Genomic DNA, 16585 nt, shown 5'->3' with positions numbered 1-16585 from the left:
ATCAGAGAAATGCAAATTAAAGCCACAGTGAAATACCGTTTCACACCCCACTAGAATAGACTCGAATAGATCAACAAAGCAGAATAGAGAGTACATAAAGAGACCCATACAAGTATAGTCAAATGATATTTGACAAAGAAGAAAATTCAATGGAGAAAAGATAATCTTTTCAACAAATGTTGCTGGAACATTTGGACAACCACATGCAAAAAAAAAAAAAAAATTTGAACCCAGAGACAGAATTACACCTTTCACAAAAATTATCTCAAAATGGGTTATAAACTTAATGGAAAATTCAAAACAACAAAACTCCTAGAAGATAACAGAAGAAAATATAAGTGATATTAAGTGTGGCCATGAATTTTTAGATGCAAATATTAAGGAAGTCCAATGCATGAAAGAAAAAATGTATAAGTTAGACTTCATCAACACTATCCTGAAATTGTCGTTTATACTTCCCATATTTCATACTATTGTCATGTCTAAGACAATCAGTATCAGTATTTACATATAGGATGTTTTTACTATTTAATGATTATAGTTCTATTTAGGTATTTTTCTTCCTTTTGGTGTAATTTTGGTCATTTATATTTATTTAGAAAATTGCTATTTGACATACGTTTTTGTATTACTGTGATAAAGTTTTTCATGGTATTTGCTTATGATTTTGTTAGTCCTACTTTTCTTTGTTGTGACCTTTTGATTTTTGTGCATATTGCTTAATTGTGCCTTTTTGTCTTGATGAATCTTGAAGATTTATCAATTTAACTTCATCTTTTCAAAAAACAAACTTTTGTGTTGTTGATCCTCATTCTTGTTTCTTTGATTTTCATTCCATTAATTTGTTTCTGTTTTTATTATTGCCAAACATACTTTCTTAGAATATGCTCCTTTTTTAACTTCTAAAGCTGGACTGTTTATATCACTATTAAATAATGTTCAGTATGTCTGGCTTTTCAGTATGTTTCCAAAGCTATAAATGTCACTCTAAGTATATTTTTAGCTGTGTTCACAGTTGTGATATAGAGTACTTCCATTGCAGTTTTAAATATTTTAAATTTTTCATTATAGTATAGCATTATAGTATTGCACTTTCTCTTTGCTTCTGCCCTCTGGAATTTCCCTTCAAAAAAGAAAGCTTGCTTATATGTTTGAATTATGTCTTATTTTATTTATAACTTCTATATATTTGTAAGCAACAAAGAGAACTATCCATGTCTACTCATTCTGGCTTTTTGCTGCAAGTCAAAAGTCATTTCTTTCATTTAAGAAGTATTTTGACAACCTTTAGAATGAGGACCCTGGCTTGTATTTTCAGATCCTAACATAATGCTGCAGTTGAATAGAAGGTACCCAACACACTGGCTTCCTTGCCACTTGCATTTTGATTGAGGATATCCAGTTTAAGCTGAACTATCCACTCCGTCACAACCACATATTTAACACCTGTGCTACCACTTCAAGACACTAGCCTAAGTGTCCTCAAACTATGGCCTGTGGGCCACATGCTGGTCTTTTTGCCCATTTGTTTTTTACTTCAAAATAAGATATGTGCAGTGTGCATAGGAATTTGTTCATAGTTTTTTTTAAACTATAGTCTGGCCCTCCAACGGTCTGAGGGACGGTGAACTGGCCTCCTGTTTAAAAAGTTTGAGGACCCCTGCACTAGCCTCTGAAATATCTAAATTTTCCACAAAATATAGTATTGGTATCTTTAAGACTCTGTATTTTACATAAAGAATATAAGATCCAGAAGGATTAAGTGCCTTGTTCATATCATGCAAATAGTTTTAGAATTATGGACTCAAGAAAAGTGACAGCAGCTACTTGTTAACCCAACCTCCCCATTCTACATAAAAGCTTAGTGGTTTGTTCCTGATCAGTAATTGAGAAATAAGCAGCTTCCGGACTCAGATCTCCTTAGTACTCACCAATGCTCCTAGTTCCCTCCTCATAGTGCCTGCCTCAACCACAGGGAGAGTGAGTACCAGCTCTGTTTTATTTGAGGATCTATACACTGGAATATATTTAATGGCAGTATTTTTCTTTTATAACACCAGTATGATAACAATATTTTCTACATTCCTTTCAATTGTAATAAGTAATATTTCCAGATATATTAGCCCTGTTTTCAGTACTTTTACTATATTTCTTGGAGGATCAAGTACAGATCATATATGACACACACTCATATTGCTTGGGAAAGTAGCATACAGTAATATTAAAGATTCCAAATGGGAAACAGAAATTTCTTCTAAAACAGAAAAATTTTAAATATGCTTTAAAAGTTTAGTTTGAATAAGTAGCAAAATAAAAACACATTTCCTTAGCCAAAGAAATTCCATCTAGAGATCTTTCTAGTATATGGCTCAGTTTTTTGGGGTTTAAAATTGAAGCATCTGTCATTTGTCCCAGATCAGGAATTTGAAATATTTGGATGAAGATAAAGTGAACTCTTAAACCAGAGGACATGGTTGAAAAAAAAACCCTGAAAAATGTACACAAATAAAATACACGTAGTCTTTCTTTATGGTAAAATTTATCCAGTATTAATTACTTGGTTAAATATTTCAATAAACTGGTTTAAGCATTTTAATAAACTTTTTCACTGATGGTACAATGTAGTATAAATATTGAAATCAAATGCAGGCGTTATGTAACTGAATTTCACAGGGCCGCGGGACAGAGAGACAGAGTCACTGAGGCTGTAATTATCAACAGGAGTTTTATTGTCTAGCTCGAGCTAGGGTCCGAGCCCCCAGAGTGCCAGCGCAGTGGCCTCTTCTTCGGGCAGGGACCCCCCTTTGTGTACTAGTGAGCCTTTTATACCTAAGTTGTTTACATGCTGATCATGCATCTGCCCCCACAGTGATTCTTACTTCATCCTGCCCCTGATAGGCTCTAACCTGTTCCAGGTCCTAGCTGAGAGACTCCGGTTTCCGCGTTCTTTGTCTTTCTCCTCTGCATCCCATAATGTACTCATAATGCCTTGCGGTTAGCAAGCAAGCAGTAAACAGAAGCTGGAAGGTGTCCATTGTCCTTATAGCTCAGTATCTTACATTCCCCCCTTTCCTTTGGTTCTTATGAGCACTCTTGCTCATATCCAGATTCTTGAATCTCTTCTATTCCTAAGCTATTTTCTTTAAGACTTATCCTTTGGTATTGCTGCTGCAGTACCATTAACTGCACAGTATTTATTCGTTCCTTTATGAAAGTGACTAACCTGTTCAGAATACATGGCCCAAATGTGAGGATGATCATGAGCACTATTAGAGGTCCCAACAAGGTAGATAGCAGGGTAGTTAACCACGGGGAACTGTTGAACCACCACTCAAACCATCCTTGTTGTTGCTCGCGCTCTCGTTTTCACTGGGCAAGTCCCTCCCTGACCTTTGCCATGGACTCTTTAACTACCCCAGTATGGTCTGCATAGAAGCAGCACTCCTCTCCTAGGGCCACACATAGCACCCCCTGCTGGAGGAATACTAAGTCCAGCCCCCTTCTGTTCTGCAGCACTATTTCGGACAGCGAAGTTAGGGATTATTCTAAATGGGAGATGAACTCCTCAATTCTGGCTATGTCTTTGTCTATGGCAGCCCTTAAGCTATTAAGCCCCCTGTGCTGCACTGCCAAGGATGAGATATCTGTCCCTGCTCCTATTGCTCCCAGGCCAAAAAGAGTAGCTAAGGTTATTGCTGTGAGAGGCTCCCTGTTGTTTTACAATTAAGTTGGAGTCCCTTCCTCCTCTGGTCCAAGCAGCATAGACAGTGTCTTCTTGATGATAGATAACCTTAGGGAACACTAGTACCATAATGCAGTATTCTTCAGACTCATTGAAAACTGATAGGCTTAGGCAGGGGGTTAGGCCTGTCTTTGAACAGATCCACCACCCATTGAGTGCTGGGACCAGCCATTTTATTCCACTGGTCCGGTCTATGATAGGGTGAACCTCGGCACAAAACTGTGTGTGGCTAGCGGGCACCTTTCCTATGCAGGTTCCATTTCTGGTGACTGTTGGAAGAGTCGGTCTCGGTCTCTTGTGGTCCCATTTACAAGACTTGGGAATTTCTTCTCCTGACTGGCTAAAGGGGGTAGCTACTCCCACTGCTTCATAGAAAGGAGGTCTGATATCATAACATAACCAGCACGCCTCGGTGAGGGCTGGTTCTGTATGGTTTAAAGTCTCATATGCCGCTGTCAGCATGTTCCATAGGGAGTCCTCTGTTTCTTCTGCTTCATGGGTGTTCTGACCTCTAGGGGTGACCTGAATTACAGTTTCTGCCCCGGTGAGTTGTGGAGAGGAGACAGTTGGTTGCAGGGTTGGTCTGTTCTACTTTTTCCTTTTTACCTGTATCTCTGGGTTAGGCCCTACAGTGCCCGAGATGGGAGCCACTTTTAGTTTGATTTGTATTATGGAGCAGAGATATGGCCTTTGATAGAGGCATATTCCCCAGGACAGCCCTGACATCCACCTTTTATCTTTCTTTCCCTCTTCTGTAAATTTTACCCATATCAGGTTACAGTCTCTGGCATACCTGTCTCTAGTACAAAGTTGGACATAGGACATTTTAATGAAAAGAGGTTGTACCTGCCATTTCCACTCCCCGTCATTTGTGGTTGCACGCCACCATTTGGCACAATAATAACCTCCAATAACCCCACATTGATGGTTTTCCTGAGGGGGCCGGAATCCCGGACAGGCGTAAAACCCATTCTGGCTCATAGAGGTCCGTTCTACATCTTCTCTCCATGTTCCAGTTACCCAAGAACTGGGAATTGGGGCAGCAGCGGGGCCTCCCAAGGATATCGCTACTGTCTGTGCTGGCTTTTCTAGGGGACTGACTTTTTCTAAGTTGAAATATAAATCTGGCCACCAGGTGTTTAGTGGCTCTGCCCTTGAGGTGTTATTATATACCTCATGGGTTTCTAAGTTCGTTATTTCCCATGTAAGTTTATATGGCAGATGTGGGTTCTCATTATTAATTACAACTGCAAAACTTTGGTCCAAGAGCAGGATATCCATAATGCACTTGCATATGAAACATAGAACAATACCAAACCCCATCTTTGCAGCTTAGTCCAAATCTTTGGGGTAACTAGTCCCAGTCCAAGTCCTAGAAGGGCAATCAGCAGTTCTACCAGAATCTGAGTCAATAGTCTTGTTTACTCCGCAGACGCCACACGGGTCAGCCTGGTCTTTAGTGGATTTGTGACGTTTGCTGTCGCCCTCCACTCGTCCTGCTGTTGCTTCTGCTCGTCCTCACCAGCGGGTCTCACGTGGGAATGATGGATCCAGGTTGCTACCCCGTCAACCTTAAGAGCAGTGGGGGTAACAAGAATAATTTGAAAGGGTCCTTTCCATTTAGGCTCTAGGGTTTTACTGTTATGCCGTTTTATGCACACCCAATCCCCTGGCTGATGATGGTGATATAAGTTTTTATAACTCTCGCTCCTTGGCTCAGTTGTCTGGTAGATGGCCTGGAGGGCCGGCCATACTTGACTGTGAACACATTGCAGAGCTTGTGCAGCCTGCAGTACCTCTCTAGGGTGTTCCAGGAGAGCCTCAGGGCTCACCCTGGGGATTACAGGCGGACGGGTACCATACATACACAATCTCAAAGGGAGATAAGCCCAAATGGTAAGGGGTGTTCCAGGCTCGGAACAGGGCGAAGGGAAGGAGGGTCACCCAGTCCCCGCCAGTCTCTAGGATCAATTTAGTTAAGGTCTCCTTTAAGGTTCTCTTCATTCTTTCTACCTGCCCTGAATTCTGGGGATTATATGCACAATGTAACTTCCAATCCACCCCCAGTGCTCAGGCTAGCCCTTGACTGACCTGACTTGTGAAGGCTGGCCCATTGTCAGATCCTGTGCTCTCCGGCAGCCCGTACCTGGGAATTATTTCTTCCAATGTTTTCTTTGCTACTATTAAGGCAGTCTCTCCTTCAGTAGGAAAAGCTTCCTCCCACCCTGAGAAAGTGTCTACCATGACCAACAAATACCTGTACTCATATTTTCTGGGTCTTACCTCTGTGAAGTCTATTTCCCAAAATAATCCTGGTTGCCTTCCCCGCTCCCTGGAACCTGCATGGGTCCCTCTGATCCTCCACGGCGGCATGACCTGGCAGACACGGCAGTTCTGGACAATGTCTTCTGCTATCTTTCCTTGTGATTTGAATCTGATTTGTGCAGTGTCCAGCAACTGTAGCATCTTCCTTTTTCCCAGATGCATCGTCTGGTGCAAGTGTCCTAGTAGGTGGTTCCCCAAGGCTTCAGGAACTACTAGGCAGTGCTCTCCATCTTGGAGCCAACCATCCTTACTCTGTGTCGCCTGCAGTTTTTCTTTGGCTCAGTTTATGTCCATGCTGAAATAATCCAGTTTGGGCGGGGGGGATCTTTCCCATCCCAGGAGGTGGCAAGCTCAAATATAGAACATCCTTTAGTGTTGGTTCCTCTGCAGCCCTTTTTGCCTCAGGGTCTGCAGCCCGGTTGCCCCGGGCTTCAAGAGAATCTCCCTTCTGGTGTCCCGGAATGTGGACTACTGCCACTGCTTTTGGCAACAAAATGGTTTCTAGCAGCTCAAGTATTTCAGGCTTATGTTTGATTTCTCTGCCCTCCGCTGTGATGAAACCTCTCTCTCTATAGAGGGCCCCATGTATGTGGATCGCCCCAAACACATAACAACTGTTGGTGTATACTGTCAGCCTCTTTCCTTGGGCCCTGCGGAGGGCTTTCGTCAATGCCACCAGTTCTGCCTTCTGGGCTGATGTCCCCTGTGGGAGGCGTGATGCCCAGATAAGATTACCCCGCTCATCACTATAGCCGCCCCCAAATACCTGTGTCTGTCCCGGACAAAGCTGCTCCCATCGGTGAACCAGGTCAGGTCGCTGTTTGGAAGAGGGTGGTCTTTTAGGTCTTTCCTGGCCATCTGGGTCTTGGCCAGGATTTCGAGGCAACTATGTTCAGGCGTTTCCGGCTTGGGATCCAGCAGGAGCATGGCCGGGTTCAGGATGGCAGGAGTCTGGAACTCAATGTGAAGAGTGTCCAACAGAAGCCCCTGGTAGTGAGTCAGCAGCTTTGCATTTGTAATCCATCATCCTGGTGGCAACTTCAGGATCCCCTCTATGGCATGAGGGGTGGTAATTTGCAAATGCTGACTCAGGGTGAGCTTACCAGCATCTTTGACCAATAAGGCAGTAGCCGCAATGATTCACAGGCAAGCCGGCCATCCTGCCACTACCGGATCTAGCTTTTTTTACAGGTACGTCACTGGGTGCCTCCAAGGTCCTAGCACCTGCGTGAGCACTCCCTTGGCTATTCCCTTCTTCTTGTCTACAAACAGGTGGAACTCTTTTGTGGGATCAGGGAGTTCCAGAGCCAGGGCCTCTAACACAGCTGTTCTTAAGGCTCGAAAGGCCCCTCCATCTGCACTGTCCATTTCCACGCTTGCCCTGCCTTGCACCCTTCATACAAGGGCCGAGCCTTCTCTGCGAACCCCAGAATCCAGAGGCGGCAGTACCCCACTGACCCCAGGAACTCCCGCACTTTCTGACATGAGGTCCTGGTGTGTATCCCAAGCAGAGTCTGTTTCATTGCTTCTGTTAGCCACCTTTGGCCTCCCTTAATTTTATATCCTAAACAGGTGACTTCATCCTTGCAAATCTGGGCCTTCTTGGCACTAGCCCTGTAGCCCATTTCCCCTAACACTCTGAGTAAGTCTTTGGTGCTCTCCAGGCAGGTCTGAAGGGTTAGAGCAGCTAATAGTAAATCATCTACATATTGCAGCAGGGTCACCTCTGGGTGGTTGGCACGGTACTCACCCAGGTCTTCATGAAGGGCCTTGTTGAACAAGGTGGGCGAGTTCTTAAACCCCTGGGGCAGTCTTGTCCAGGTCAGCCACCCCTGGATCCCTCTCTCTTCATCCTGCTACTCAAAGGCAAATATTTCTTGGCTGTGCGGGGCCACGGCTAGGCTGAAAAAGGCATCCTTTAAATCTAGGACAGTGTACCAAATCTGCATTGGAGGAAGGGAGCTTAGTAGGGTGTAGGGGTTTGGAACCATAGGATGGATGTCTAGAACACACGCGTTGACCTCCCTGAGGTCCTGCACAGGCCGATAATCCTTTCCACCTGGTTTCTTCTCTGGCAACAAAGGAGTATTCCAGGCTGACTGGCACCTCTGGAGAATCCCGGCATCTAGAAGCCTTCGAATGTGGGATGTTATTCCCACTCTAGCCTCCTGGGACATGGGGTACTATCTAACTTGGGCTGGCTCAGCCCCTGGTTTTAACTCAATGTATAGAGGTGGCTGATGCTTTGCCCACCCTGTATCCCCCGTTTCAGCCCAGGCTTTAGGAAATTCGCAGAGCCAGTGCTCTATGTCCTTTTCCTGGCCCTTCACAGGCTGGTATAGTATACTCATCCGCCTGTGCCAAGGTCAAGATTTGAGTGACCTGGGGGCTGCTAATAAGGTTGCCTTTATCATCAGTTATTATTATTCCTTCTTCTTCAAAGTAAATACAGGCTCTTAAGTTTGTGAGTATGTCTCTCCCTAATAATGGGTCGAGGCACTCTGGAATGACCATGAACGCATGACTCACTTGTCCCGAATTTAAGTCCACGTTTGTGTACTTAAGTAAGTGAACTTAAGTCCACTTATACTTTTGTCGTGTAGTCCATTGGTAGGGCTTGGTTCCAGTTGCCCCCTGGACCTAGCTAGTCTTGTTAGACAGTTTTCCTGTGGTCTCAGTAATCACTGAATGTTTCTGCCCCCGTGTCTACCAGGAAATTGACCGGGCTCCCCTCCACTAGTAAAGTTACCCTGGGCTCGGGGAGAGGAACCGAACCCTGTCCCCCCTATTCATCCTCTGTTTGCCCCACCACCATAACCTTCTCGGAGGATTCAGCTCTACATCCTCCCTTCCTCTAGGGGCAGTTCCTAGCTCAGTGTCCATGCTCCTTGCAATTGGCACACTGATCCTTGCCTAGTCTCTCCCTCTGGGGTCGCTCTTGGCCTCTTCCCCTAGCTGATCTCCTCCTGTATCTGCAAGTAGGATCTTGGCCATTTCTCTGTTTGCTTTATGCATTTCGCCTGACTGGAACTTCCTTTCCTCTAGCCTCATCCTTTCTAACTTTTCCTCAAGCATCTCTCTATTGTTGTAAACTTTCTCTGCCACTTCTAGCAAGTCCTGTAGAGTTGTCTCGTACAGCCTATCTATCTTTTGCACATTTCGCCTAATGTCTGGGGCTGCCTGATTTACAAAGGCCATCATGACGGCCACTTTATTCTCTTCTACGGTGGGATCTATTGGATTGTACTGCTGAAAGGCTTCCATAATTCTCTCTAGGTAAGCTGCTGGACTTTCCACAGGCCCCTGATGGGCATCTCGTACCTTAGCCAAATTTGTCGGCTTTTGGGCTGCTGCTCAGAGACCGGCCATTCGAGTCTGGCGGTAGACCCAGAGACACCCCTACCTTCAGCCTCATTGTAATCCCAGGGTGGCCGTTCAAGAGAAAAGGTCTGGTCAATGACTCGGGGGTTGATGGTGGGTCTATTGTCCTCTCCTGGAACCAGCTTCCGTGCTTCTGCTTGGATTCTCTCTCTCTCTCTTCAGTTGTAAAATGTACCTTAAGCAACTGTTGGCAATCATCCCAAGTGGGCTGGTGAGTAAAAAGGACTGAATCTAAAAGGTTAATTAAATCCTCGGATTTTCAGAAAAATTTGCATTTTGGGATTTCCAATTGTAGAGGTCACTGGTGGAGAAGGGCCAGTACTGGTATGTCTGTTCCCCATCTGCTCCAGGGGGTCCCGCCACTCTCAGGGGGAGCGCCCTCACAGGTTCTGGATCTGTAGCCTGTCCAGTCCGCTGCCTAGTCCCCTAAGCTGGTCCCTCATCAGCAGTTCCATTGTGGCCATAGGCAATGCAGGCGCGGGTGTCGCCGCCACCAGGGGGGCGGGGTTGAGCTCCACCGCTGCCACTGCAGCCAGGGTGGCAGGTGTGGGGGCCACCGCCATGAGGGGGGGTGCGTGGGGGGACTGCCACAGAGAAATTATAGGGCAGGGGTGCATTCCACTCCAACTCTGTTAAATCTGGGTACAGATTTGAGTCCGGCAACACAGGGGAGGTGCCAGCAGAGGGCGGCCCAGCGGGCCATGAGTCCTGCATCTCGCCCTTCTTCACCTTTTTAGTAGCCAAAATCTTGGCCTTTTCCTTAGGGGCAGGCAGGAGGGTCTTTAGCCAGGGTGGTGGGTCCTGGACCAAATCCTGCCAGAGCACAATGTAAAGAATTTGATCGGGATGGCTGTGGTGGCCAAACATCATGCCTTTTACCTTTTCCATGAAGGAGGCATCAAAGGCCCCCTCCTTGGGCCATCCCACCTTTGTGAGAGGCCACTCCCTCTCACAAAGAGTGATAAACTTTCTTTTTTTAACCTCTAAGGACAGGTCCTGTGCCCTCGCCCTCACATCCTTAAAGTGACTCACGAGGATAAACAATGGCGTCATCAGGGTTTGCCCCATTCCTGAAAAGAAGAAGTCCTAGACATAGGACGAACTCACTCGCACAATCACATAGGTGACAGGACTAGACAGCGAGGAACAAATAACAAAATGAGTAAATGGATGAATAAATGAGAAACAATGACCCACCTATTCTGAAATCTCTCCCCAGTCCCCATCTGACCGAGCCTCCAGCTCGGAGGTCAGCCATGGGGTTTCCAAGGAGGCCAGCAGATGTCTCCATCTGGCCTCCACCGGTGACACACCAGCGTGTCTGCATAGGTCCTAATGCCGGTCCACTAGTCCAGGGCTCCAATCTATACACTCCTTCCCCGGCTCTGCATCCTATCCAGCAGTCTGTGAGTATCCCGAACAAGCCCCCAAATGTTATGTAACCTAGATTCACAGGGCCGTGGGACACAGAGACAAAGTCACCAAGGCTGTAATTATCAAACAGAGTTTTATTGTCTAGCTTGAGCTAGGGTCTGAGCCCCCAGAGTGCCAGCGCAGTAGCCTCTTCTTCGGGCAGGGACCCCCCTTTGTGTGCTAGTGAGCCTTTTATACCTAAGTTGTTTACATGCTGATCATGCATCTGCCCCCACAGTGATTCTTACTTCATCTTGCCCCTGATAGGCTCTAACCTGTTCCAGGTCCTAGCTGAGAGACTCCGGTTTCCGCGTTCTTTGTCTTTCTCCTCTGCATCCCATAATGTACTCATAATGCTTTGCAGTTAGCAAACAAGCAGTAAACAGAAGCTGGAAGGTGTCCATTGTCCTTATAGCCCAGTATCTTACACAGGAAGATAAGACAGTTCTTAAAACTGTTCCTGTTTCTGTTTGGAGCTAGTCAATTGAACTTAATGATTAAATCTATTGTAAATCTTTGGCTTGATAACTTGAGTGTTAATCCAAAGGTCAAATCTAGGTCAATGGTATCTACTCAATGTATAATTCATGGAGTGAGGACACCTATGCTATGCATTGAATTATCTAAAAATTCATAAATTAGAGAATAGTAGCCAACATTTATTATTTACAATGTAATAAAAATCATCTTAAAACTTTCAATGTGTTAACTCATCTAATGGTACCAGTGAGGTAGGATTTATTATTATTCCCACAATAGATTGGAAAACTGAGACACAGGAATATTAAATAACTTGATCACAGTAACTCATCTAGAGGGAGCAGCACTGGGGTATAAATCCAGGCAGTCTGGCTCCAGAGCTTTCTTTCCCCAACTCATGTACTTTTCCCCTCCTACTCTCAAGTCCCCACTCTTAATTATTATATTTTATAATGATTGAAATTTTATAGATTTTCAACACATGTGCCATCAAGGACATACAGGTGGTGGTCCACATTTTAAGTAAAAATATCTACTACCTGGAACTCAGGAATAATCCTTTCAACCAAGATTCCAGCCTCTTTGTTCAATCAAGTGACATTTAAAATAAGATCAACAATTAAAACATCACTAATTCTGATGTGAAAATAACCCATGTGTCCTATTACATAATGAAATTTATTTCTCAACAAATAATCCCTTCCCTCTCATAGACTTTTTTTAAATTTAGAGGGTGGTTATATGGAGAAGCAAGTAGGGAGACTGGTAAAGGAGCTGAAGAGAGATTTACACTACCAGGGTTGAGACTACGGAACACTACAGCTGCCTAGAACTTAACTTCCTCCATCCAGAAAACACTTCTCTGTAGCTATCCTCTAGGATGAGTCACATGAGTTAGATTTATTATCAAATTTGCCTCTGTAATTGAGTGAAATGAAAGCCAAGTATCAGTGGGCAGATTATTTTATGAGAGACAGTAAACTCTCATTGATCTTTTCCAACAGCCCTAATTTTCTACTGTGCAAGAATTACCAATGCTATGAAATCTGACCATGGAGGTTAGGAATATTTCAGCCTTCTTAAGTCTCTTGTCAGGCTGAGGAATATGTGTGTCTGGTGATCGGGAATAAAATATTGACTATCTGGAGAGTGGTGGGAAAAACATTCTGATGAAAGAAAGCAGAAAATTCTATAAGCCATGAAAAAATATATGTAAAGGAGAGTGAAAGAGAGAATATCTTAGATGGGGTGGATAGGAAAGATCTCTTTGAGGAGGTGATATTCTACATAGACCTAAATCATCAAAGGAGAATACAGTAGTGTGAAACTCTGGATGAAGATTGTTCTATGTAAACTGACATCACTGGAAAAGAACTTCAAGTCTTGAGCTCCTTTTGGAAATTAAAAAAGTCGTCAATAGTTCTGAAAATTTTCATTATCAAGCAAAATTTCAAATGAATAGGAAATCCTGTTCCTGGGAAAATAGATGGAGAAAAGATTACTCTTGGCGATACATTTCACTGTGCTACTTCGGTGAGAAAAGATCATTATTATTTAATATTTTCATCAGCAGCATATAAAAAATGCCAAAGACTATTCCAGAAATCCTGAAAGAAGTCTTGTCTACTCCCATAAAATGCTGTTAACTTTATCAAGACCAGAGCCCTAAACTGTGACCTTTTAACAAGAAAACTTATTAAGAAATAGGAACAGAATTAATCTCTTCCATACTACACAGAACATCACTAACAATCTAGAGGCCATGTCTTGAAGTGCTTGTTTAATATTAAAGTAATGATTAATTTTAAAAAGTTCAAAGAAGAACTGACACTTAGAATAATTAGAATTGAATTCATTCATGGCTTGTTTGATGGCTATAAGATGTTTGGGGAAACATGAATATGGAAAATCTTTCCATTAAAGGCTATCGCCAGGATGAACACTACTACAAAATGCAGTCTCTTTTATTGTTGAGTACTAGAAGATCAAAGGCAGACAATCACATAACTGCAAAGCTGTAGGAGGACTTTTGCACAACTAATAGAAGGTGGCAAAGCCATGGCAGTACTCTGTAGCCAAAATCTACAGACACCATTTCAAGACTCAGAAAACATTAAAGTTTAAGCATGAATACTAATCTGCACTGTATAAACAGCATTGGAAATGTAGATCTTCTTGACTTGAAGACAACATGACTCCCAAAGAGTCTGACTTTGCCTAGCAAAACAACAGAATGCTCTGATTCTACTGCTCACTGCATATCCTTGTGAATTAGGGTTTTCAGCCATTGTTTCCTCAAAAATAAAAGATGAATTAATTTATTTGTGTTACCATTGCCTTCCCTATAGGAAGGATAGGAAGGAATAATAGTGTGGATGTTACACCATAAATACTAAAGTCAGAATTATCAAGGTTCAAACCCAGACCCAATACTTTCTAGCTATATAAACACAAAAAATGTTCCCTGAGAGTCCATTCCCCATTTGTAACATAGATATAAAAATATATGCCTCAAAAGTACCTGTCAGAATTAAATGAGATAAAGCATGTGAAGTTTTTAGCATGGTACCTAGAACATAATAAGGATTTTCGACACTGTAGGTATTATAACAATTAAATGTATACATAGCATAAATATTGCTACATCAATATTGACTCTACAGCCAAATAACAGTAACTTCTCATTGAAGCAGAATTTGGATTTTTTTCCTATGTTTCACAAAGAGGCCATTATTTTTGCATGAACTATAAAAGTGAAAGAGACATAATTTTTATATTCTCTTTATAAATTTTGAATGCAATAAAATTAGTTTATCTGAAATTGTGTGTGTTTGTGTATATTTTTCCTAATAAGACATTCATAGTTTTCTTCAGTTCACTCAGAGATATGAGTGATTTTTTTCTCCCTTAAAAAAAAATTAAAAGAAAATTCATCTCCATATCTAAGGAAATGGACCAAAACAAAAACATTCAAAGATTACATAGGGCAAGAGGGATGGGAGAGGTGTCGTGCCATGAAGTGGAGTGGAGTGGGTGGAAGAGAGGAAAGTGGAACAAAACAGAATTTTCCACTACAACACACTCAATGAAATGCACAAGGAAAAAGAGTAGCACCAAACAGTGCCAGCTGGTTCAATGTTTTTTTTAAATGATAGTGATAATTCTCTCCTTTGCCTCTGGGATTAACCAAAGCCTGAGGGGTGTCCTTTATATAAATAGCCAATTGAAAAATTCTGCTCAGAACATGGGAAAAGTTTGTGTTTTTGAGGAGCTGGTATACTTCTGCTGGTAGTCATGGGATCTTTATTATTTATTTATCATACTTCCTTTTGTAAGGTATCCAGGAAGGTCAAGGATATGTCTTGTATTTATCTTAAGCACCTCCCCCTAAGACTTTGACTTTCACGTACTTTCAATCCCCTGCCCTGCACTTCTTTTTATGCTGTTTGTACTTTGGTCCTGGTTTTAATGGTTCCATTGTAACTATGTTTTTCATAAGTCCCCACATATTTCCCTTTAAAAGCAGATATCATGTAAATAAGGAAGGGAAGGGAAGAAGGAACAAAGACTTCTTAGAAGTATTCCTTTAAATGAGGTCTTATACATTTGGCAGCCTCAACAGGGTCAAATTTTTTTAAAACCTGAATTAAACTATTTTACAAACCTTAAACACCACAAATAACATATTTTCCCCAAGTTTAAATTGTACTGTTTTTTTTTTTCTGGTGTATTTTCTCATCCCAGTTCCCTAAGTACTATTAATGCAGTACTCTTTAAACACTGTCCAAGGCAGGTTGGGGAGAGGACAGATCCATTCCCAGCTTCCCCCCCTCAGTAGCCAATACATCGGACCCCTCCGGTTCTTGGCAGTGGCTCTCTGCACTGCTCCGTGCTCCTGCTGGCTGCCCTCCCTTCAATCCTCCACAGTTACCGGCTTAGAGGGCACACTACCTCTCTTGACTAGTGTTATTTACCCTTATTTACTGTGTTTCATTAGAAAATTTCTCTGTTTTCTACAAAAGGAAGTGTTCAGCACCTCCAACTTTGAATCCCTCTATGGAGAACCTCTGCGGCCCTGGGGAACCAGCATTAGGATTATTGAAAGTTTCTGTTAGGAGTTCCTAAGGGCTTTTCTTTAACATCATTGTTTTACACACTACTGCCCCTCCCACCCTCCTCCCCCAGGTCAGCTCTGACACACAGTAGGGGATTAACAAATATTAATTGAATAACTAGGAAAGTCATTTTTTAACTGATCTTAATTTTTTTAGTAGTTTTCTACACCTGGAAAGTGGGAAATTTGTGTGCAAACCATGAGATCACTTTATTTATAATCTTAATGATAACATTCTTAAACCTCCCTCTTGAAATGAAATTCAGTTCTGTGCATGTTTGGGGGTAGGAGTGCTAAATCCAAGAAGTCCACCTTTCTTGAATTTAGACAAACAAACCCAAACATGTGTTGCTAGTGATTTTAATTATTATTCTGCTATCAATTCAACCTGGAGTTACAAGACCAAAAAGAGGCCAATATGTCACTATTCACCCTGCCCACTCACACACACATATTCATTTACATATAACCATCTACTGGCCATGAATTGACCCAGTCTTTTATACCCCATAAACGCCACGTTGGTGGGCAGCCTCAGCCTGGACAAGGCAGTTCCCAGTACTGGTGTGTCAGGTGGCAAGAACAAAGGCTCAATTCCCTTTTTTGCTCTGAGTTAAATGTAGCAGAACAGCATTACCTCTCTGGATCCTGACCATGATCCTCCAGATGCCCAGTGCCACGACAATGGCCGTCAGCAGCCCACACACAACGGCCACCAGCACCCTGATGTTACAGGCATGGCAGGAAGCCATGGTGAAGCCAAACCACAAATCCACTCCTGGGTGAAAGACAATTGGCTTCTTTTCTCCTTGTGCCAGTAAGTTTAATCAGAAGCTATCCTAAAGCATAAAGGTAATTCCTCCTTTTAGTGCTCTATCAGGCAGATGTCTTCATATTTTAGGATTTTTGAGGTTAATCCAGCAGGATACAGTTCGTGTCACCTAATAAAAGGTGCATACTCTGCTTGCAATTTCCTCACCCTTCCCCGAAGAAGGAGAACGTGAAAAAAATGATTAGCATTATGGGAAAAGGGAGATAACTCAGGGCAATAAAGAAGGAGGGACTAGCAGAGAGGGTCAAAGAGTGAATGTACAGACAAGCCACAGAGTGAAGGAAGCGAACAAAATAGA

General features: G+C 43.0%; 1 protein-coding gene across 1 annotated transcript in view; it reads right to left on the bottom strand.

The window, feature by feature from the left end:
• ADGRG7 (adhesion G protein-coupled receptor G7) overlaps positions 1-16207 on the bottom strand; it is a 69128-nt gene extending 52921 nt beyond the window's left edge. The window contains exon 1 of the mRNA XM_020287821.2: positions 16093-16207. Within this exon, the coding sequence (XP_020143410.2) occupies positions 16093-16207 (115 nt within the window). The remainder of the gene's footprint in view (positions 1-16092) is intronic.
• Between the last annotated feature and the right edge of the window lie 378 nt (positions 16208-16585).

This window comes from Microcebus murinus, chromosome 1, assembly GCF_040939455.1.
Source record: "Microcebus murinus isolate Inina chromosome 1, M.murinus_Inina_mat1.0, whole genome shotgun sequence".
Classification (NCBI taxonomy): Eukaryota; Metazoa; Chordata; class Mammalia; order Primates; family Cheirogaleidae; genus Microcebus; species Microcebus murinus.
The sequence above is the reverse complement of the archived record's forward strand: the minus strand, read 5'-3'. Positions and strand labels throughout refer to the sequence as shown.